The sequence below is a fragment of the Neovison vison genome, chromosome 1, assembly GCF_020171115.1.
Source record: "Neovison vison isolate M4711 chromosome 1, ASM_NN_V1, whole genome shotgun sequence".
Lineage (NCBI taxonomy): Eukaryota > Metazoa > Chordata > Mammalia > Carnivora > Mustelidae > Neogale > Neogale vison.
The window spans coordinates 223,184,002-223,209,675 of NC_058091.1; the positions used below are offsets into that span (position 1 = coordinate 223,184,002).

At 36.1% G+C, this 25,674-nt stretch overlaps 1 protein-coding gene across 3 annotated transcripts in view; it reads right to left on the bottom strand.

Moving 5' to 3' along the window:
• The window catches only part of CWC27 (CWC27 spliceosome associated cyclophilin), a 235,920-nt gene that overhangs the window by 143,620 nt on the left and 66,626 nt on the right, over nucleotides 1-25,674 (bottom strand). For all 3 annotated transcript variants that reach the window (XM_044268192.1, XM_044268185.1, XM_044268198.1), the window contains exons 8-10: nucleotides 24,880-24,959; nucleotides 23,604-23,637; nucleotides 22,293-22,447 (exon numbers count right to left, since the gene is read on the bottom strand). In XM_044268192.1, the coding sequence (XP_044124127.1) occupies nucleotides 22,293-22,447; nucleotides 23,604-23,637; nucleotides 24,880-24,959 (269 nt within the window). The remainder of the gene's footprint in view (nucleotides 1-22,292; nucleotides 22,448-23,603; nucleotides 23,638-24,879; nucleotides 24,960-25,674) is intronic.

The window sequence follows — 25,674 nt, forward strand, 5'->3', positions numbered from 1 at the left end:
AACAGCTTATGATGTGGATGAATTCCAGTAAAGTAAGTTTTGTGCTGAGGTCTCAGGCACCTTCAATGTCTCAAGTTTAAGTAATATTCTCAACTCACTGAAGCTTAAATGTTATCTAATCCATTTTTCCACTCATTACAGAAACTTAAAATTTCTATTACATTAATTAAAGATTGATCACAAATAGGAGGTATATAATTTAAAGGAATAATCAGGGAATCTTCTAAGGAAAGGATCCAAAGACTTGCTTTTTTCTTTTTAACTATCTATTTTCTCTCACTGAGTTTGCTTAAAAGAAAAATGCACTGAAATTTCAAAAGGCCATTTTAACCCTGGTTACTAATGCTTTCTTAAAAATGAGAAAAACTTGCTCCAGAAAAAAATACACTGATTTGTTTTTTCATTTCTATGTACTTTTTCTGTTCTTAGATTGAGACAACAAAACTGCCACACACAATACACACACGCACAAAATGATCCGAAGAAAATTAAGTAGGACAAGTCCAAGAAAATTTACCACCTAAAAATTTATTCTTGGATAATCAAGAGGAAATGTAGAAATATTTCTAAGTATTATACAAGACAAAACTGAAAGCAAAAGACATGAAACTTACAGCTGTATTATGGCCTACTGCAAATAATCAAGTAGCAAGAAAAAAAGTTAAAAATAACTATTAACTTATTAATTGAAATAATTAGTGAAGTATAAAGTCAGAAATTACTACTTGGTCTTTTAGTTATTCAGAAATAGTATCATTTCGAAAAATCTCATCAATCAAGGAAATTTGTAACTTAACAGGTAGAATTTAAACACTAAAATTCAAGTCTAAACTGCCGTAACAAATACTGGGGTCATTTATAGAACATTCCAAGCAACCACAATAGAATACACATTCTTTTCATGTGCACGTGTAACATGCACCAAGATAAGTCATACTGAGCCAAGAAACAAGTCTCAATGTAAAATAACTGAAATTGTACAGAATATGTCCTCTGACCACAATAAAATTAATTTAGACATCAGTAACAGACAGATATCTAGAAAATTCCCAAATATTTGGAAAATAAACAGTACAGTTCTAAATGACCCATAGGTCAAAAAAGAAGCCACAAAGAAAATAGGAAAAATTTTGAACTGAATGAAATTCAAAGCAAATTTATATCAGTATAGGTTCAACCAGAGAAACAGAAGCAGTAGAATATACTGTGTATGTGTGTATAAATATATATATATACATGTATAAATATATATATACATATATATATATTACACACACACACACACACACACACACACACACACACATCCAGTAAAGGATTGGCTCGTGCAGTTGCGGGGTCTGCCTAGTCTGAAATCCAAAATGTGGATCACGCATTTGTGCAAATAGGCCATCAAGAAGGGCAAGTTGGAACTCTCCACGGTACAAGCTAAAGCAGCTCTCCACAGATGGAATTTCTTCTTCTGAGAAGCCTCAGCTCTCTTCCTCAGTCTTTCAAATGAATCAGGCCCCCAGATCATAAATTGCTTTACGTAAAAGTCACTGATTATGGACTTTAATCACATCTATAGAATACTTCAAAGCAACACCTGTATTAGTATTTGATTAAAAAACTAGGGTCTGTACCCTAGCCAAGTTGGTACATAAAATTGATTATCATTATAACAAAACTGGTGAGATGCAGAGAGAGCAGTGCTTAGAGTTTTAAATGCTTCATTAGAAAAGAAGAAAGTCCAAAATCAATTATGTAAGGTTCCAGCATAAGAAGCTAAAAACAAAACAAAACAAAACAAAAGCCACGACCACCACAAGAAAAAAATAGACAGGAAAAAGAAAAAGGAAAAGGCGAGAAGAAGCAAATTAAACAAAGTAAGTAGAAAGAGGAAAGTTGGAGAAATACTTTATTTCAAGACGTACTATTATAGATCCCGCAAATACATATCTCCAAGACTTTTAATGACATTTCAGATGTGCCAGTTTGGAAAATTTCCAGATCAAACCTCTCCTTGCTTATCACGCTCCTGATACAACATTCCTGGATGCATTCCTAGATGCACCCTTCAAGGTAGAAGGGTGGTTTTCAAGGTTTTTTTCAAGATCAGAAAACCCAAGGTCAAACACCTGTGCTCAAGGACTAGAACCCTGGTTTCCAAAACCCCTTCCGAAAGGAATTCCCATTGCAATGTACCGTCTCCAAGTTTTCTTTCCTGTCACTAAAAACTGGCCACATACCTGTGCAATAGTACCCACTGAGAAAAGCTACAGCCTAGTTGCTCATTTTCTTTTACTTCTGAAGTTTATCTATAGGCTAGCACCTGAAGCACCGTCCTGTTAATTACAGAAGGGCACACCCTCTAGGGGAATCTCCTAGAAAACAAATACCTTTTCCTGGCTGAAAGATTAGAAAAAGGCACCGATTCCTGGGGCTAATGTGGCCCTCCCCAGTGCACAGGGCTTGGAGGGGAACTCCGCCTAGATTCCAACTCATATTCACATTCCATGGCTAAGTGTTCTGCACAACTCTCCTACGTAGCCCTGCTTATCAGTCATTCACCATCTTGTTGAAGGCAGAACATCAGGTAATATCATTCTATAAAAATGCTCCATTCATAAAAGAATCAAATATTTTTTAAAAATCGTATCTTAATTTTTTTAAGCTGTATCTTAACTCTTGACAGATCAAGGTTCTCACATTGGAAATATTCAAGCAGAACTACAGTGTTAAGAGTAGACAGTAAACTTTATTACCAGTACTTCATTTTAGAAAGTGACATTCTATGTTTGTTTTGTTTAGTAAGATTTGAAGTGTTTCTGTAAGTGCTATATTAAAAATCACATAGAAGGAAAAATATAGCAATATGTTTTCCTAAGCAATAAATGTCATCACTGAATTTTCAGCAAGGACATTTATCTTTCTAAAATAAAACCATTGCATACACTAGCTAAAGTTAGAATTTTATCTTTTAAATTTGTTTCCTTAAACGAACATGTCCATAATCACATTAGTAGACATGCTATTTTTGTTTTATGTAGTTGTCATTAAGTTTTTATTATAAACAGGATGTTCTCAAAAATAATACTTCCATTTTTAAAATAAACATTCAAAATGAAACAAATGAGGTAAAAATAGTTATTAGCAACTTAAGTAAAGCGCAACAAATTAGCACACTCATTATCTTATAAGAGAGTATTTCTTTTACCAGCAAAATTACTCGTATCATCAGCTTACTCCAGTGTATGGTCTGGCAATTGACAGTATAAACCTGCCTGAAAACAAACCTTCAAGAAAACTTGTAAACCTCATCTGACTCTACACCATTTCTACTTGGGATTTCCTATGCATTTAGAGTACTCAGTCTGTCTATGCCATTTTGTGCTTTTTAATGTATTATTTTCTTAAGTAACAAATCACATCTGATGCAGAGTAATTCTCTGTAGTCTAGAAGAGATGTGGGAGGCAGGTGTCTCCCCAAATTGTCCCTGTGGACTGGGTTTATCTCTTCTACTTCATTGATATCATGCCCCTTTAATTACATACATCACCTTAAATACTAATCTGGTTGTTATAGATGCTTAATAACCATTGACATTTAACCTGGCATTAAGTTTTCATTTTATTTTGAAATATGGCATGGTTGGAAGGGGCTACCAGAAAGTGAGCGATTCTAAGGCTGTTAAGGTTGGATTGTGTGTCACTAAAGGCACTTTAAACTCTATAACCACCAGCCATCACCGGCATTATGTTCTGCAAGTAGTTCACATGTATTATTTCACAAAATTTGTTTTCATCTTGTCACTAGGTAGATTCATTCCTCCCCCTAAACTACCACCTCATTTACTATAGGGATTTAGTGTTCACTTTCAAGTTATAAAAACTAAAATAAACATGATTCTCTACTACAGCCATCTCACCAAACCCTCCTACTCACACATATCTCCTGTCCAAAAATGTAGAAATCCAGTATTCACCCAACCTTGAGTCTTTCAAGTTGGCATACTTTAAATGAAAAAAGAGGTTGATCTGTGTTTTCCTGTACACATAAATAAAGCAAAATGAGTTATATTTGCATTTTACTATCCTGGCAGGTACCTCATGATCTGGTCGCAACCTATCTTTCTATCTTTATTTCCAACAATATCCTCTCTAGTCACAACAGGTTGTTCCTCAAATACACTCTGTACTTTTCTCTGTTTCCTCTACTGGAAATTCCCTTTCCCACCCATTTCCTCTTATTCAAACTTTGCCCCTTCTTCAAGGCCTAGTATTAATGCTGTCTACTTTGCATACATGCAGACTTCCTGATCCCTAAAGTCAAAATTAATCTCTCCCTCCTCCATGGAGCTACTGTACTTTCTCTGAACCTCTGCTTTATACAGAGTTCATTGTGTATGTATGTGTTATAAAGCCTGTCTCAGCTGAGAGCTTTTTTGTAGGCAAGGGGAGTATCTTTATCTTTCTATCTACCACATGCATATTTTAGATGTTTGGGAAAATGTTTGCTGAATGCAAATTTCCTTGCAAATAGAATACTGTCTTGGTTGGGGTTTTCATTATATTTTACCTGGACTTGGACAATTCAAGCAGTATTCTGGTTGGTCAGTCTTCTCAACCTCTAGTCTTGGCTCCTTCCAGCTTATTTTCCATGCTACTACCACAATGATCCCTCTAAGACAAAATGCTAATCATGTCACTTTCCAATTTTAAACCTTTTATATTGTTTTCCACCATCTAAAGAACAAAGTCCAGTTTCTAAGTATGCCATACAAGGCCCATTTTGATTGGCCCCAGTTTACTCCTCTAATAACTTCCTACCATAATTCCTGCAGATATGTGTCCCTGTATATATAAGTTCCCACATATATCAGGATATCAAATTCTCACCAATCCCGATGCATGCACAGTCTGCATCCTGCACCCCCCCGCCCCAAATTCTAATATTCCATTTTAATGCCTCATCTCAGGGGAGGTATAATATGGCAGTTAAGTCAAATATATGTGTTTAAATCCTGGACTGTCCATTGCTTGGAGAGTAATCCTGCATAAGTTAAACTTTGCAAACACAACTGAAGAAAGATTAGAAAGCTGTCTAGCTTCACCATTCTTCCCCTACTCTGTGCAAAACCACTCTGTCCCTATACTTTGGTGGGCAACTTTGACATTTGTGTAAAATATAAATCTAAGAGCCAATATTAGAATCTAAGCTCTAGGTTCCTTGCAGGTATATGTGATTAGTCAAGTTCCAGATTGAAAAACAGACAAGCCTTAACCTTTGTTTTCTTCTAGCTCCTTAGTCACTATATACTAAAATGTGAAGTAATAATACATACAAATTTTAAATCCTTGCTTGCAGTAGTGGTCTATCTCAGCAAGGATGTACATATAACATTTTCATATACTGCTTGCCTCATATATCTTTGGTTAAATATCTGTTCAGATCTTTTGTCCATTCTTTAAATTGGTTTGTTTTCTTAGTGTTGAGTTTTCAGAATTCTTTCTATATTCTGGATACAAATCTCTTATTAGATGTGTAATTTGCAAATACTGCTTCCTACTCTGTGGCTTGTCTTTTCATTCCTTAAAAGCAACCTCTCCAGAGCCAAAGTTTTTTTAATTTTGATGATGTCCATTTATCAGGAGACTTCATGTTTTTCTTATGCCTAAAAACTCATTAGCATACCCAAGTTCATAAAGATTTTCTCCTATGTTTTCTTTTAGAAGCTTAATAGTCTTACTTTTAGGTTTATGAACCATTAGAAGTTAATTTTTGTAGAAAGAGGTAGGTGTTAATGTTCAATCTTTTCACACAGACTCTCAGTTACTCTAATATTATTTGTTAAAAGATTATCATTTCTCAAACTTTCTTTGTACTTTTGTCAAAAATCAGTTGATTATATCTGTGTAGGTGTGGGTCTATTTCTGGGCACTTTATTCTCTTCTATTGATCTCTCTCTCTCTCTTTATCCAGTAACCATCTATTTTTTTCCCTCTGTATGATTTAATAGGTATATAATGCTGTAGATTTTTGTAAATGGCATATACTTAAGTATACTCAATTCAAGGTATCATAGCTCCAAATAAGGACTGCTTTCTGTTCCAAGACTTAGAAACAGAAATGCAGCAACAATAAAGAGTAAACTTAAACAGAACTGACTAATGTGAAGCAGGAAAAGAATGCAATAATATTCAAAGGCTAGGTAACTACTCTGCCTTGAAAGTGAGTTTTCAACTTTAAAGAGCCCAGATGAGGTGAATCTCTTTTGCAGAATCTATTTCCAAGTCAAATTTATAGTTGGGGGGGGGTGCTTGCATTTTATTTTAACCTGGTGTAGGTGCCAGGTCTTCATCTAAAATTCAGCAGCTACAGTGTTTTAAAAAGGAACAATTCAAAGATATATATAGTATGAACTTATAAACATTCTTCAAATGCTACTTTAAAAACTTTTAGCAAGAACAAACTGAAAGTAATCTCTCATACATTCTTTTATGCCTTTTGGGGGGATAAGCGGTATTTCATCAGTGTTTTATGAAAATTATTTTGAGTTAATAGAAGCATTTATAACTATAAAAGGCTCTCTATTATCTTAAGAGTCCAAGAATTAAGGTAATGCAGATATCCTTCCATCTTATGGCCACAGCACCAAAGACCTAGAGTGGTAATGCTGTAGTCTCACCATGTTTAGGGTGTAACCCTCCTCTGGAGGCTAGGCTCTTTTTTTTTCCTTTTTTTTTTTTTTTAAAGATTTTATTTATTTATTTGACAGACAGAGATCACAAGTAGGCAGAGAGGCAGACAGAGAGAGAGAGAGGGAAGCCGGCTCCCCGCTGAGCAGAGAGCCCGATGCGGGACTCGATCCCAGGACCCTGAGATCATGACCTGAGCCGAAGGCAGCGGCTTAATCCACTGAGCCACTCAGGCGCCCCTGGAGGCTAGGCTCTTAAGTGTTTAATTTTTGCTACAGGCTGTGATTACTGTAACAGGTGTTAAGTCCCTTTATTGTTCCTTAAAACTGTTGCTACTCACTGGCACAGCTTAGAAGCAAAAGTAGTTTAGTTAGAATAAAGGACTTCTCTCACTTTGTCTTTCTAGAATGGAGTAACCCTGTCTTTGGCAAACATCTAACTTAGCCTTGGGAAGGACAAATAATCTAGATCCAGACTTGATTTTTAAATATGTACCTTTACTTACCTATGTTCCCAACATACAGGAAAAGGTTAAGCAATATTCATATTTTCCTCAGTAATTCATTCAATACAAAAATGATGAGCAAAACCTTTAAACATCTACTTAAATGTAAACACATTTTGTTCCAAAATTCTTTCCAGACTATACAACATATGCTAAAACAATAAAATGAAGAAAATATAATTTTTTAAAACTTCACTGGACTACTGATAAATCCTACCTGAGAATATAATACTGAGCATCAAGCCAAACAATTAAGGCTGGTGAGTAACTTCACAATATTATCTTGGCTTTCAATTTCTGGGCCACTCTCCAGCAGCATCAGGACTAGACATTCTTACCTTCTCTCACACTAAATGTCCTTCCACAGGTCGGCTATAGATCTAGGTGACTGAGGACTAGTATATACACTACAACTAAAACAGAGTCTTATCATACAGCAGCAGGACATAAAATACAAGGACTATAGCACTCTAGTCTTTGTATGAGGCCTACACTGTATCTTTCTAAACTCTCTGAAGCCAAGCCAAGGGATTTTCTTCTTAATTCCCTTCAACAAAGACTGTCTTTAAGATTATTTCAAGTTATTGTCAATATTGTGAACAAATAAGCATATCCAGAAATTTTCTATTGATTTATAATGATTAATAAGTCTAAAAAAGTAAGTGCTTATCTAAAAGGAAGAAAAATTGGTAGGAAGTCATTACACAATTTTCATAGTTAAGAAAACATTCTTTTTCACAGACTCCAGAAAATCAAATATACAGCAAAGGACAAATCTAACTTCCTGTCTGTTGACTGTGTGCTTGTGTGCGTGCGCATGTGTGTAAACTGAAAATACAAATTAGAGAGAAAAGATTTTGTTCATTAGCTTATATGCCAATTAATATCTGCCTTTGACCCTAAGAAAAGTACTTTTCAGTAAGAACAGAAATCTACCCATTATAATATAACAAATTTGAGACTGTTTAAACAAAATAATTCTTTAAAGAAGCACCTAAATCAACACCATAAATTTTAAAACAGAAAAGCAAACTACCTGACATGACAAAATTAGCAATTAGCAATACCAGGAAAATGTATTAAGAATCTTTAAAATAAAAGAAAAACTTGAGTAGAATAATAATAAATCAAATACAAAATTAGATTAAAAATCTAGTAAGCCACTGACATACCTAAAAATAATAATCGAAATCCTATTTAAGGTTTAACACTCAAATAGGTACATTTAAATAGTAAACACATTGAAATCAACATGAATGCACAAATACACTGAATGAACTAATACACATGGTGTAGCAGTATCTTAACAATAAAAACTAAGGAGAGAAGAGAGATCAAATACTACTAATGTATCAAAGTTGGCAAAAAGGTAGGAAAGAATTGTAATGAATTCTGTGAGATTCCTCTTCAAAGTAGGTCATTATAAATAGTTTATATTGTGTCTGCTTTTAAAAAGACAAGCTTAAATAAAGGCAAAGAGTTGATAAAGTGAACAAAATAGAACAAAATCCACTCAGATTAATATTGATGAAATATTATGGCAAAGGTTCTTTTTTTTTTTTTTTAAATGTTTTTTTTTTTATTATTTTTTAAATTATTTTTTTTTTTTAAGATTTTATTTTATTTATTTGAGAGAGAGAGACAGTGAGAGAGAGCATGAGCGAGGAGAAGGTCAGAGGGAGAAGCAGACTCCCCATGGAGCTGGGAGCCTGATGTGGGACTCGATCCCGGGACTCCAGGATCACGCCCTGAGCCAGAGGCAGTCGTTTAACCAACTGCGCCACCCAGGCGTCCCGCAAAGGTTCTTTAAAGAGTTATAGAACTTATAGAAAACTGATTTTGGCTGGGAAAAGAGACCCTCTCACTTTGTCTCCCTAGAAAAGAGTGACCTTGTCTTCTGCAAACATCTGAACCTAGCTTTGAAGACAGATATCTGGATCCTAACTTAATTTTTAACCTCATTTATCTTTTTTCACCTAATGTTCCCAACATATAGGAAAAGGCTAAGTAACGTGTATTTTCATCACTCATTATCTGGCTATACAAACTATGAGCCAATCACATCCTAGCACTACTGATGAATTTTTTGTTTGTTTGTTTGGTGTATTTATTTTTTGAAGGGTGTGGATCCTAGCAGATGCATTTTGTAAAAGCCAAACAAATTTTAAAAGTTTGTCTTGGTTATTTGTATATCTACCCCTGATAGGCATGGAGGGAATTATTTTAAATAATGTGGTCGGAAAAGACAATGTTTGAGGAAGAAACTGCATGAAGTGAAGGAATGGTTACTAAGATTATTTTAGAGAAGACACTTTGAAGCTGAGGTAACCCAAAGTTACCTGAAGGTAACTGAAAAAGGCCTGAAAAAGAATGGGGTTAGCATGTCCAGGAAACAGCAAGAAGGATAGACAATATGCAGCATTTGAAGTGAACCACAAGTGTAAGGTGGATAATAGCTTGGCCAAAGTGTGTGAAAAAGTGGATCGTGTGTGGACCACAACACAGAGTAATGGGTTGCCTTTGCCAGAAGCGTATGAATTCAGATGCAGAGGGGTACACTGTTGGTGGGAAAATGAGGAGTTTTTCTCACCATTTCTGTTTTCATAATAAAATAAGGAACAAGGTGATCAGCCAAAAGTAGAAGAGCAGTGAAGATGTTGGGTGTTATTAATTAATACGATTCTCTTCCAGCGATAACATGAAAACCAACTAAGAAAGCTATTAAAAATAATGGAACAGCTATTCATTTCCTCTCTGTCCACATGTCCACCACAGAGAACTTATCCTACTCATAACCCTGGAAGAAACAGCCTTACTGTATCAGTTAGGTTTAGGTTCTGTTGCACTTAATAGAAACTCCAACTAATGTGCTTAAATAACTTGAATGTTTTTTTTTATCCCACATTGAACAATTCCAGATAGGCAATCTGAGCTAGAATTGTGGCTCCATGAAGTCTTCAAGGACCCAGGCTCTTTCAACCTCTTTATTCTACCAAGGCTAGCTCCTTCTTTCTTTGTTTTAGAAAAGACTTCCTGAAAGTGTGATATGCTTCTGTTTCCTCTCATTGCCAGAATTTGGTCACAAGGCCTTGCCTTGCTACAAAGGAGTATGGTGAATATCTTTTAATGAGGCAGTCATGAGTCCAGCTAGATATCTAGGTTCTCATTACTAAATAAGAAGGGAAGTGGATAGTGAAGGGACAAGACACCTATGTCACACCTACACATCTCATGGCTTTCCCAGAGCCCCTCCCCATCACTGTCTTCTCCAATAACATATATGGATAGCTAACCCAAGCCAAGCCAGTAAGACTCTCTCTCGGGAGAGTCAGGCTGTGGGACACAGAAATTAAGTTAATTTACTTCTGAAGGACTGAACTGCAAGAGATACTAGACTAGAACCCTACAGAGAAAATACAAGACTGTAGAAAGTAACAGAACCAATGAACAAAGAAAAGGAGAGTTGAGGCTGCAGAAGGAGAGAAAATATAAGTTCATGTCAGGGCTTCCATTCATATCAGGGTTGATGTAATTCTTTTATCTGGATTCTTATTCCTTTATTTCTTTATGCAGGAATCCCTTCAGAAAAACGTGAGTTTTTTTGAGTAGGTTTCTATTCACTACAACTAAAGGATCCTTAAGATACCTAATAAGAAAGTTATGATTTTATTGATGTTCTGTGCATATGAAGTGTTTCTGCATTTTCTGTGAAACTCGTGGAAGATCATTGTGTTCTTCTCTACCCCTTATGGAAAGACAGATAAGATAGAATTTCCTTTAGAATTTTATGCTTTTAGAAAGTATGTGATAATTACAAAGTGATACTCTTCTTTTTAAAATTCAGATAATGGCAATTAAGTAATGTTCATTATGTCTTTTTTTTGTCCTGTCCACCAGGAAGATACTGACTAAATTCATTACAAAGTCACCGGTATTTACAGCAGTTCCTGGTTAAATCACAAAGCCTGGAGATTACATATTGTTTCTAAGCATTCACTGCTCCTCCTTGGGAAAGGTTTATACTTCACCATACCAGGCTTGGCCACATCACTTGCTCTCACCAGTGAAATGCTGAAGTGATGGATGCCATGTCTAAGCAGAAACTTAAAGAGCTAGCATATGAGTCCATCATCACTCTTTTGCTTCTGCTGTGCCTCTCAGCAAGAGGCTTCTCCTTCATTCTGGGCCCATGAATGTAAGTGATGGGGAGTTTATCCACAGATCTTACCAGGATGTAGCCAGAACTAGAGAACAAACATTAGTTTTAACCCACTAAGATATGGGGATTGTTTGTTACCACAGCATAACCTAACTTAAGCTGACTAATAAAGGAAGCAATTCAGTATGTTTATATGCAGGGCATTGAAGAGTATCAGGAAGGACTAAAAGGATGAACATAAAGGGAGCACTAGAAACACCTAGAACTCCTATCCCAATGTTTATCACCACCATTCAGCCAAGTTATCTAAGCCAGAAACCTAGGCATCATCTGGAGTGTATCTTTTTTCTTCCGGTCTCCTATATCCAAATCTGTTATCTCTATTATCTTTAAATGCATTCCCATAGACACTGCTTTAAGGGAATTAGACCCTTATTATCTCTCCCTTCGATGAATGTAATAATCTACTAATGTGTCTTTCTGTTTTGGTCTCCTTCCTCCAATCCATTCCCTACACTCATACAGAATAGTATTTCTAACATGATGTCATACTTTTGCTAGAAACATCCCATGTGAGAGTTATACATCAGCTAGATACTGTGAGCTGGCCCTGACCAACCAACAGCTGTAGAGAGGGGTCAGACCACTGCAGGCTCAAGTACCAGACTTGCCACTTTCTATGCACATAAGTCTAGTTTTCTTCACTCTAAAAATGAGAATCATAATATAGACTATACCTTGTAGCTTTGTTATGGAGGTTAAATTAGAGAAATAAATTGAGTTGGCAAAGTGGTCACACTGTAGAACAAGGAGTAACAACAGCTGTCTGGCTACAGCACCTAGGAATACCTCACAGTCCTTATCTGTTCATACAACTGTCTCCCTTTACTAGACACTAAGCAACTTGCTTAGACACAAGCTGTTCTTGATCTACAAAAATGGCAATTTTACATTCAACTCTTTTTGACTTGGTATTTTCATCTTTTCCAGAAATACATATAGCCTACTTAACATCCTTAATAATTTGCATGCATGCATGTCTCTTAGAGTATTTGACATGATGAATTGTAATTAATTGTTTATAACCTCATTTTTATATTATATTATGAATGTTTGCAGAAAGAAATAATTTCTCCTTTATTTCTGTGTTCCTGAGTTTAGCACTGTCTGGCACTTAGCAGTTCTTGCAGTGTCTGGCAGTGTATGTTGAGAATAGGCTGCTTAGGAAAGAACATACAAAAAAATAAAATCCATCTCTAGTATAAGTTACCATGCAAAACTTCATTAAAATTAGGATGGCTCCAAAGCTTAGTACCTACTGATAAACCCAAATATTTCCTGAAAATAGAATATTTGGACCACTACTACTCCATACCAAAGAAATAATAACTGCAAATTTTCTTTATTCAGAGTCCAGTTACCCACTATATAGGCCTGACATGTCTTTCTCTTTCTCTTTCCTACCATCTGCTTCCGTATGTCTTGGAGGAAAGTAAAGTAAAAGGAAAATGAAATGCTCTCAATGAGCATCTCAATGAAATCATCACAATGCACTCCTTGTTTGTAAATGTTCTAATGAGAGGAAGAGGGGCACTTCTGCAGATGATGATTCTAATGGTTCATACAGCATTGTTAAAATATCTGTGGATTTCAATCTTTTTTACTAGATTATCTTTTAAAAATTTGTACTATAATTTAAAAATGCACACTATCTTTTAAATTTTTTAGAAGATTTTTTATTAATTTTTGTGTCAGAGAGAGAGCACACAAACAGGGGGAGCAGCAGGCAGAGGGAGAAACAGGCTTCTCTTTGAGTAGGAACCCCGATGCAGGACTCAATCCCAGGACCCTGAGCCAAAGGCAGACCCTTAACCAAATGAACCACCAAGGTGTCCCACTATCTTCTAAATTTCTGAAATGTAAATATTGTATTATCTTTTTGAATCTGTACTTCCTATGTCTGATCATATTAAGACTAACAGATTTCCCAAGGCTGAAAGAAAGGTTACAAATGTTTTCAAGGACAGAAATCCTGGGAAGTAAGAAATTCTAGTAACATGCCAAACCTGACAAAGAGACCCTTGAGAGACAACAATTGGTAACATCTAATTTGGGTGTTCTCCCAGGCCTCCCGGAGTATACTCAGGAGGTATTTATGACTACATTTTCCCTTGCTTCATAATTTTAAATTCAATCCAATTCATCAGATTTTTTTAAAAGATTTTATTTATTTATTTGACACAGCAAGAGAGAGAGAGACAGGGAGAGAGGGAACACAAGCAGGGGGAGTGGGAGAGGAAGAAGTGGGCTTCCTGCTGAGCAGAGAGCCCAATGCGGGGCTCGATCCCAGGACCCCAGGATCATGACCTGAGCTGAAGGCAGGCACTTAACGACTGAACCAACCAGGCGCCCCAATTCATCAGATCTTTAATCTCAATTTCAACTTCAATATCCATATCTAAATTCCTGGTGCTATCATAATAATGATATTTCATATCCAACTAACACAGATCGTAACTAAAACACAAATTCCACTTAATTTTACCAAATAAGAGAGTCATTTTATGAAGAAGGTCAGCAAATATGATGGATAAACAGAACATAGCTGATGAAACTGGAACCTGTTCAAACACCAAAACTAATACCATTCCAGTTAACCTTGAAACATTTTTATCAAACGTTTGATGATTATAATTTGAGGGTATGTTAGTAATTTTTTTATTTATATTTCAATTTGATGAAAATAATTTAGAAGAGAAATCACACCATAATTACATTTGATAGAAATCACACAAAAACTGAATTTCCGTAATGATTATAATCATCACAACAAACCATTGATTTCTAACTATTTGGTCTGCTTGTTACATCTGATTTTACTCTTTGGTCGTTTATTATAAATCAATACACAGATGTTAAAAAACAGTAGGGCAGACAACTCAATTTGGTTTACAGAATGAACTCGCAGCAGTTGAGCTCCACCTACAGGCAAAAATAATTCTTTATAATCAATTTAAAAATAGGATTTTCCAAAAGACAAGCTCCAAATAATCCCAAACTTACAATTAACTTTGAGTGCATATTAGAATAACCTGGGGTGCTTTCTTAAACGTATGATCCCATTCCACAAATTCTGATTTACTTAGTCTGGGGTGGAGCATGTTCTCCGGTGATCTAAATGTACAGAAAAGTCGAAAGACATTGATCTGAGTCTTTAGCAGCACATATCAGAAATACTCAAGTGTCATAGTTTAGTTCTTATAAAATTTTTTAAATTTTAAAAACATCAGAAATACTCAAGTGTCATAGTTTAGTTCTTATAAAATTATTTGAGTCCCACTATGCTGACCATTTTATGTTTTTCAAAGATTAAAACTAAATTTAGTTGACGTAAGTGTCCTATATCACTGTTAGACTGCAAAAATTATCTGAAGTGACAACACGATTTTTAAAAATCTACCTTTACATTATTCTGTGCCTCAGAAGTAATCAAGGGAGTATGTGTGTGGTGGGGAGTAGAGTCCTTTTTTTAAAATTTAATTTTATTTTTTCAGTGTTCCAAGATTCACTGTTTATGCACCATACCCAGTGCTCCATGCAATACGTGTCCTCCATTAATACCTACCACCAGGCTCACCCAAACCCCCACCGCCCTCCCCTCTAAAATCCTCAGTCTGTTTCTCAGAGACCATAGTCTCTCATGGTTCGTGTCCCCCGACCCCAATCACTTTTCCTTTCCTTCTCCTAATGTCCTCCATGTTATTCCTTATGCTCCACAAGTAAATGAAACTGTATGATAATTGACTCTCTCTGCTTAACTTATTTCACTCAGCATAATGACCTCCAGTCCCGCCCATGTTGATACAAAAGTTGGGTATTCATCCTTTCTGATGGAGGTGTAATATTCCATTGTATATACGAACCATATCTTCCTTATCCATTCGTCTGTGAGGGCATCTTGACTCTTTCCAGAGTTTGGCGATTATGGCCATTGCTGCTATGAGCACTGGGGTATATATGGCCCTTCTTTTCACTACATTTGTATCTTTGGGGTAAATACCTACTAGTGCAATTGCAGGGTCATAAGGTAGCTCTATTTTTAATTTCTTAAGGAATCTCCACACTGTTTTCCAAAGTGGCTGTACCCAACTTGCATTCCTACCAACAGTGTAAGAGGGTTCCCCTTTCTCCACATCCTCTCTAACACATGCTGTTTACTGTCTTGTTAATTTTGGCCAATCTAACTGGTGTAAGGTGGTATCTCAGTGTGGTTTTGATTTGAATCTCCCTGGTGGCTAATGATGATGAACATTTTTTCATGTGTCTGAAACACATGAAACACAGACATTTCTTCTTTGGAGAAATGTCTGTTCATGTCTTCTGCCCATTTTTTATGTGATTATCTGGGTTTTTTTTGGGTGTTGAGTCTAAGGAGTTCTTTATAGATCTTGGATATCAGCCCTTTGTCTGTAGTGTCATTTGTGACTATCTACTCCCATTCCATGGGTTGCCTCTCTGTTTTGTTGACTTTGTTTTGTTTTGTTTTCAAACTTCTGATCTTTTTTTTTCACATTTTTTTCCAATTTATTTATTTTCAGAAAAACAGTATTCATTATTTTTTCACCACACCCAGTGCTCCATGCAAGCCGTGCCCTCTATAATACCCACCACCTGGTACCCCAACCTCCCACCCCCCCGCCACTTCAAACCCCTCAGATTGTTTTTCAGAGTCCATAGTCTCTCATGGTTCACCTCCCCTTCCAATTTACCCAAATTCCCTACTCCTCTCTAATGCCCTTGTCCTCCATGCTATTTGTTATGCTCCACAAATAAGTGAAACCATATGATAATTGACTCTCTCTGCTTGACTTATTTCACTCAGCATAATCTCTTCCAGTCCCGTCCATGTTGCTACAAAAGTTGGGTATTCATCCTTTCTGATGGAGGCATAATACTCCATAGTGTATATGGACCACATCTTCCTTATCCATTCATCCGTTGAAGAGCATCTTGGTTCTTTCCATAGTTTTGGTGACTGTGGCCATTGCTGCTATAAACATTGGGGTACAGATGTCCCTTCTTTTCACGACATCTGTATCTTTGGGGTAAATACCCAGGAGTGCAATTGCAGGGTCATAGGGAAGCTCTTGAGCAAGTCCCAAAAGTTCATTTTTGCTTTTGTTTCCTTTGCCTTTGGAGACATATCTTGAAAGAAGTTGCTGTGGTCAATGTCAAAGAGGTTACTGCCTATGTTCTCCTTTAGGATTATGACAGATTCCTGCCTTACGTTGAGGTCTTTTATCTATTTCAAGTTTATCTTTGTGTATGGTGTAACAGAATGATCAAGTTTCATTCTTCTATACATAGCCATCCAATTTTCCCAGCACCATTTATTGAAGAGACTGTCTTTTATTCCACTGGATATTTTGTCCTGCTTTGTCAAAGATTATTTGACCACAGAGTGGACTCTCTACTCTGTTTCACTGTCTATGTTTCTGTTTTTGTGTCAGTACCATGCTGTCTTGGTGATCACAGCTTTGTAGTATAGCTTGAAATCAGGCAACATGGTGGCCCCAGTTTTGTTTTTCTTTTTCAACATTTCCTTAACAATTCGGGGTCTTTTCTGGTTCCATACAAATTTTAGGATTGTTTGTTCCAGCACTTTGAAAAAGGACAGTGGAATTTTGATTGGGATGGCATTGAAAGTATAGTTTGCTCTAGGCAGTACAGACATTTTAACAATGTTTACTTTTCCAATTCATGAGCATGGAATGCTTTTCCATCTTTTTGTGTCTTCTTCAATTTCTTTCATGAGTGTTCTGTAGTTCCTTGAGTACAAATCCTTTACCTCTTTGATTAAGTTTATTCCCAGGTATCTTATGGTTCTTGGTGCTATAGTAAATGGAATTGATTCTCTAATTTCCCTTTCTGTGTTTTCATTGTTAGTGTATAAGAAAGCAACTGATTTCTGTGCATTGATTTTGTGTCCTGCCACATTACTGAACTGCTGTATGAGTTCTAGTAGTTTGGGAGTAAAGTCTTTTGGGTTTTCCATATAAAGTATCATGTCATCTGCAAAGAGAGAGAGTTTGACTTCTTCTTGCCAGTTAGAATACCTTTTATTTCTTTTTACTTTCTGATTGCTGTTGCTAGGACTTCTAGTACTATGTTGAATAACAGTGGTGAGAGTGTTCACCCTTGTGGTGTTCCTGATCTCAAAGGGAAGGCTGTCAGCTTTTCCCCATTGAGAATGATATTCCCTGTGGGCTTTTCATAGATAGATTTTATGAAGTTGAGGAATGTTCCCTCTATCCCTATAATCTGAAGAGTTTAATCAGGAACAGGTGCTGTATTTTGTCAAATGCTTTTTCTGCATCAATCGAGAGGACCAGGTGGTTCTTCTGTCTTTGCTTACTGATTTGTTCTATCACATTGATTGATTTGTGAATTCTGAACCACCCTTGCATCCCACGGATGCATCCCATGGTGCATAATCTTTTTAAGGTACTGTTGGATCCTATCAGCTAGTATCTTACTGAGAATCTTGGCATCCACATTCATCAGGGATATTGGTCTGAAATTCTTTTTGATGGGGTCTTTGCCTGGTTTGGGGATCAGGGTAATGCTGACTTCATAGAAAGAGTCTGGAAGTTTTCCTTCTGTTTCTATTTTTTGAAATAGCTTCAGGAGTTTAAGTATTATCTCTTCTTTGAATGTTTGGTAGAATTCCCCAGGAAATCCATCAGGTCCTGGGCTCTTGATTTTTGGGAGGTTTTTGATCACTGCTTCAATCTTGTTACTAGATATTGGTCTATTCAGATTGTCAATTTCTTCCTGTTTCAGTCTTGGAAGTTTATAGGTTTCCAGGAACGCATCCATTTCATCTAGGTTGCTTAAACTTACTGGCATATATCTGTTGATAGTAATTTCTGATATTGTTTCTATTTCCTTAGTGTTAGTCATGATCTCTCCTCTCTCATTCATAATTTTATTAATTTCGGTCCTCTCTCTTTTCTTTTCAATTAGTTTGGCCAGTGTTTTATCAATCTTATTGATTCTTTCAAAGAACCAGCTTCTAGTTTTGTTAATGTGTTTACTTTATCTCTAGTTTCTAACTCATTGATCTCTGCTCTAATTCTGGTTAGAGGGGAGTAGAGTTCTTAACCCTGGAGGCAGATTAGTATATCTGGGGAGATTTTAAAAAGTATTGTTGCCCTAAACTGTTCTTACAAGTTAGAAAAGCAGTTACTCTTAGAGGGTGAGGGGAGGGAGATGGGGCAAGAGGGAGATTTCTGGGTGATAGAATTTTCTGTTTCTTGATCTGGATGATGGGTATGAGTATATATGGTTTGTAAAAATTTAGCAAGCTATATAATTATGATATGTGCACTGTGAAATAGAGCTAAGACAAATATATTCTGTATGTATAACATACTTTAATTTAAAAGCTAAAAAGTTAAAGAGGAGGATGTGTCCAGGTTTTCCTTCAGACCAAATGATTCAGAATCTGTGAAGATGGGGCCTAGCTATCAGTATTTCTTTGAATATTCCCCCAGGGAATCTAACAGAAAGTTGGGAATAAAAAACCATTCCTCTAATATCCCCATCACAGATATATTTATTCATTTATTAATCTACTCATACAAACTTTAAGGACCATCTACTTATTATACTAGACTCAGAGGATGTAAAGATAAAAAGGACACAGGGCACCTGGGTGGCTTAGTCAGTTAAGCGTCTGCCTTCAGCTCAGGCCATGATCCCAAGGTCCTGGGATTGAGACTCACGTCAGGCTCGCTGCTCAGTGGGGAGTCTGCTTCTCCCTGTTGCTCTCACCCTCACCTGCTCGTTCTCTCTCTCAAATAAATAAAAACTTTTTTAAAAGAAAAGATAAAAAAGGATATAATCTCTGGAGAAATTTAATCTAGGCAAGGGATAGATAAGTAAACCAGTAAATCCCAATGATAAATACAAGCAAGTTACTTATAAGATCTAGAGGTGAAAGTGATTTGTTAAAGAAAAATTCAATCATTTTGATGTTGTTCATTCGTTTATACAAATATTTGGGTACCTATGATGTTTGACTATGGAAAAACACAAACAAATGGTACAATTTTCTGCCTTTGAGAAAGTTAACTTCAAGAAAAGTACAGAATAAGGGTACATAAGGAAGGAAATAAAGGTATAAGCTAACATCATACTATCACAGACATGTAAAAAAGGGTGTAATATGGGGGCGCCTGGGTGGCTCAGGTGTTAAATGTCTGCCTTTGGCTCAGGTCATGATCCCAGGGTCCTGGAATCGAGTCCTGCATCAGGCTCCCTGCTCCTCAGGAAGACTGCTTCTCCGTCTCCCTCTCCCCCTGCTTGTATTCCCTCTCTCACTGTGTCTGTCTCTCTGTGTCAAATAAATAAATAAAATCTTTTAAAAAAAAAAAAAAGAAAAGAAAGGTATAATATGTACACCCTAAGGAGTCAGAAATGGTACTACCAAGTTGCTGACCTTGGAGGTTAAGATGATATATAAACTTGAACTAGTCCTATAACAGGGGAATTAAAAATTGGTATTCTAGAAGAGTGTTTCTCAAAAGTTTGTATGCATACAGATCAGCTGTGATTCTTGTAAAATGCAGATTGATTCCTCAAGTGTGGGACAGGGCCTGAAACTCAGTATTTCTAAATATTTCCCAAGTGATACTAATGTTACTAGTCTATAGATCACAATTTAAGTAGCAAAGTTCTGCAACAAAATGGGTTTCAAGAGACAAGAGATAAAAAAATGCCCAATATTCCACAGCAGAGACACCAAGATAAACAAAAATTGCAAAGCAGACATTAGATTTTCCAATTAGAAGGCCTTAGTGAGAGTAGTTTCAGTGGAATGATAAGGGAGAATCTAAATGTTGGATATTTAGAAATAAATAGGAAGTAATAAGGTGGGAACAGGAAATAAAATGGAATAGTTTTGTTTCTTTTCACTCTTGAATGCTGGGAGAGGTTTAAGTCTATTCATAAGCTGAAGGAAAGGAACCAGTAAAGAGAGAAAACTAAAGATGGGAAAGAGGGTGGAATCACTTTGGGTAGAGAGATTCCTTTCCCTTTGCAGCAGAGGAGAAGGAACTAAGTATCAGTCTCAAAAGGGCAGGGAGGGGAAAAGAAAAGAGTAAGTGGAAGGAGTTACTCTTATTTCACAGAGCAGGAAGCCAGGTGTAGTATTGGAAATTGTTATTAAAGCCAATAAGACAGTAGAATTGAGGAATTAAGCACTTAAACATAACAACTATTTGTTTCATCTATTAAAAACTAAAAATGGGGGCATCTGGGTGACTCAGTTGGTTGAGCATCTGACTCTTGGTTTTGGTTCAGGTCATGATCTCAGGGTTTTGAGATAGAGCCCTGTATCAGGCTCCATGCTCAGCTTGGAGTCTGTTTGAGATTCATACTCTCCCTCTCCCTCTGCACCACCTCCCCATATATGTGCTCTTTCTCTCTCTCTAAATATAAATAAATCTTTTTAAAAAACTGAAAAAATATTTTTGTCACATTATAAACCTAATCTTTAAAAAATTCATAGCTCTTAACAATCAGAAAATGCATGTCTTGAATGAAAGAGGAAAAAAAAATATTGATTGTATATGTAATCTGACTTAAAGTTACTGAGCTGATGTGATGTATAAGCGCTAAAATATTGTCAATAGTGGCCCAAAGGTAATCTATTATATTTAATTACTATTTCTGAATATAGAAGTTTATACTATCAGTGGGAATTTCTGGGAATTACTTTTCTGGTTACATAAAGAAAAAATTAAGGGAGTGAAGCAATGAAAACATGGAAATGTTTTTCATTTTTAAGTTTTTCTTTTTTTAAATGTTTTTCTATATGAAACAGAAATAGAGAAAAAGAATACTGTTTATACGTAATTACATCTATTTTTATCAACAAATGTGTATAATCCAAAAAAATGTTTTTTTAAGATTTTACATTTGAGAGAGAAAGAACTAGTTGTGTAGGAAGGACAGAAGGAGAGGGAGAAGGGGAAGAAGACACCCTGCTGAGCAGGGAGCCCGACAAAGCGCTCGATCCCAGGACCCTGAGGTCATGACTCTGAGATACTTAACTGACAGAGCCATCCAGGTGCCCCAAAAACCTTTTATAATGCAATACTATTTAGGGGCACCTAGGTGGCCCAGTCAGTCGGTTAAGCATCTGCCTTTGGCTTAGGTCATGATCCCAGAGTCCTAGGATCAAGCCCCACATCAGGCTCCTTGTTAAGCAGAGAGTCTGTTTCTCGCTCTCACTCTCTCTCTGTGGGCATGCTCTCTCTCTCTCTCTCAAATAAATAATAAGATAGTTGAAACAGTATTATTTAAATGTATACATACAGCTGTAATAACAGAATCACAAAGGAGAGCTTTTCAATTAAATTGAATTTCAGGAGTCACAAAACTCAACAACTATCATCACACATTTGCTAACATTTCTTTCATACCACTAAGATTAGGAGATGTATATAGTATGAATCAGACTTGAAAAGATATTTAAGAATGTTTTCAGGCCCACATACTTTCACAAGCAATTTTGACAAATTTTACTCACCTAAATCTGAGGACTTCTTTTTTCATTCTATAGAATACTCTGTTCATTTCATGGCCTTCCACATGTAACTAATATGTTGTTTACCCCACATATGAAAATTTACAGTGGCTTTTAAAGAAGAGATTAGAAAGAAATGAAGTAGAATTTGACTCAGGGGACCACTGCTATAAGTACTTTAAAAATGGTCTATTTTAGGCCTCCAAATACGCTAACACACAAATGGCATACATATCAAACATTATGAAAATAGTGCTTAAAAAAATAAGTTGAATAGAGGACTTCATACTAATTTAAAGTGAAGTCTAAAAAAGACAAACTGACACCTGTCAGACACACAGTAATTGACTCACCTGCGGCTAACTGATTTCTTCACGTCTCCCTCTCCAGATGACTTAACATTTCCACTTGCGTCCTTTTTTAACTTTTTTGCAATTCGTTCTCTCATCAGATTCTTCTCATCACCATCAATATATTCATCATGCTCTGCACCTTCATATTCTCCATCCTGTAGAAATTGAAGTGGAATATTTGCCAGGCATCCCTTTTCCCCTTAAACTTCCAGAGATCCATCTCAGACTCTCGTCATTGCATTCTATCTAGGCCAGTTTTGTTTTTTGTTTTCTTTTGTCTTGAATTAGTAGGGGCTTGAAGAATCTATTCCAGGTGGGAATACTCCTAGGGTCTGCTCTAGGCCAACTATGTAAGTATGGGATACCCAAATAAGGGGTGTTTGCTCACTAACCCATAGCCCTTCTATGCAACATGGGCCGTACTCCCTCTGTATTACCCAGGATAATGTGTCTATCTATATTCCTATTCTTTCCCAGAGGGCAATGTGGCTTCTGCAGGCAGTTGGCCAGTATACTGACCTCAACTAGAGATTAATTCCAGTAGAATCAGGAGGTGGAGAAGCTGAGATTTCTTCCTATAATCTTAGTTATACCACCTACTCCTCTTCTCAGAATCCTCCAGTGGATCCCCAACTCACTTACAACCCTATACATTCTATACCTCCTGGACATAATTTCCCACAACTCCAGGCCAGCAACACCATTTTTCTAGGGAAAAATGTAGGATATAATCATAAGAATCACCAGTTAGAGCTGGGGTTCTTTCTATCTCAAAACACTCATATTCCATGTATCTGCATTGCCTGCCCTCTCATCACCTTCAAGTCTTTTTTTATCGCCTTAATACCCAATACAACTAATAAAGAAAGATCAACATAGTCTTGAAAAAGGATCTTCAGAATTGTGTATATAAAGGAATACTATCAATAACTAATCGAAGCATTTTCCCATACACCATGTAGGATACCCATGCATCAACATTTAAACTTTTAACATAATAAAATAAAATTAATGACATCTGAATTTTGAGTATTCAGGTAGTGAGAGGGAGAAAAAACAGGTTAGCAATTCATAAACATGTAAGATTTCAATTTTGTAGGGAAATACAAACACATCTACACATATGCTTGGAAGGAAATATTCCAATCAAAATAAATGATTTACTTCTCAGATTTTTAATTTTTTTTCAAAAATTTAAATATATAATTATAAATGTAACATATACTGCCTTTTAAGAAAAATATTAAATTTTTATAAACATTTTGAATTTTCTATTAATTATTCAAACTATATACTAAAGTTAATACTTACATTGGTTGACTCTCCTACTGCATCATCTTTTTCACTACAAAAGGAATGAAAACAGGAAAATTTTAGCCTCAAAGTGAAACTACTAAAATTATTCAAATTCTAGGATCATTCAAAATTTGAAATACTTTGTTAGGATGAATAGTTCAAAGACCTATCTCAACAAAGGAATTTCTGAATGAAATTGTAGAACAAATAGAAACATTCTACAACAGAGTCATTTTTACAAATAGAATAAGAACAATGCTCCATGAGCACACATATAAATTAACTAGAATTAATGGGAAAAAAGCAAACCACAACCAACGGTGCTCTTTTTATAAATAAAGGGCTGCAGTGAACAATTTTTTCCATCAGCTTGATGTACTCTGGCAGAAAAAAACAAATCCTTCAAATACAAGGCTATTAAGAAAAGATTTTTTTTACATTGAATTTTTGAAAACAAGCTAAACTCAATGCAATAGCATTTTAATCCCCTTTGAGACACTGACCCAATATATCATGTGCAACTGTATTTAACAGAAGACATCTTCCCTTCTCCAAGAGAAGCAACAGAGAGACATTTCCTGATAACTACCAAAATGTATAAGAAAGAACTACTCAATGGATTGGTCTAAAATGTGGTGACTTCTTCACATAATCTTTCAACTCTGCCCTGTTTACCTATGGTACCAACTGGCACAAAAATGCTTTAAGGAAAAAGCTAACAAAGTAACTTTGAATTAAACATTAAACTTTTAAAGCAAATTGTTTCCTACTCAAACTATACCAAGATGTTAAGTTAAGCAATTAACTTACATTTAAACTTACTTACTTACATTTAAACTTACATTTTAAATGTAATTAGCCCAGAAGAAATAGATAGCAAGACGAAATGAAAGGGGCCAGAATGCTTCCCTCCATTATGCTAGAAGCTCTGTTACCTCCATCACCAAAATGCTTTCGTTATTTGTCTGAGTTTAAAAAAACTGCACTTAAGAGAACTGACCAGGGTGCTGGGTGGCTTAGTCAGTTAAGTGTCTGACTCTGGATTTTTTGCTCAGGTTGTGATCTCAGGGTTGTGAGACTGAGCCCTGCACTGGGCTCTGCCCTCAGTGGGGAGTCTGCTTGAGATTCTTCACCCTCTCCCTCCTGCACTCCCAACACCCATGGCGCACACTCTCGCTCAAATAAAAATTTTTTAAAAAAAGAGAGAGTGAACTGACTTTTTTCTTACAAAGGCAGCAAGAAAATATCTGAGCCAGAGAATCATTTAGGATCACACTTGTAGCATACTAACCTTCCAACAGCTGGAACAGAACTGAGATGGGGATCATCCTTAAGCAAGTCATGACTACTTTTGCTTTTTCCCTTCATGCTCTAGGGAAAAATGTAGGATATAATAATAAGAAGAAATAAGTTTTCCAAAAGAACAAGTTAACACATTTACATAAAATCTAGTACTGTTATAATATGGCTAACAAAAGATACATGTTCCTGAAATTTTCAATATAAATTAAAGCTTTATAAATAAGAAGCTAACTCTCACACTGATTGAAAATACTTTTGGGGGGTGCCTGGGTGGCTCAGTGGGTTAAAGCCTCTGCCTTTGATCGGGTCATGATCCCAGGGTCTTGGGATTGAGCCCGCATCAGGCTCTCTGCTCGGCAGGGAGCCTGCTTCCTCCTCTCTCTCTCTCTGCCTGCCTCTCTGCCTGCTTGTGATCTCTATCTGTCAAATAAATGAATAAAATCTTTTAAAAAAAATACTTTTTCTTCCTAAAAGTGATAAATCCATCAAAATAAGTTTATTGATTACTATTTCCAAACATTATGATTGGTATGCTTTAGCTGTATGTATGATTTACATACAGCTAAACTAACTCTTTGACCCAGATAGTAAAACTTAGAAGATAGTTCACAAGAGTAATTTGAAATAAATGCACACAATTGTTTTTCAAACACATAGGCTATACTGCACAGAATTACGTGTATACATGTATTCTGCTTCTCTGAAGAATCCTATTATATTCTTTGACCTGAAGCACAGACAGAAAAACTTAGAAACAGATCTTATAGGCCACTTAATCTAGTCT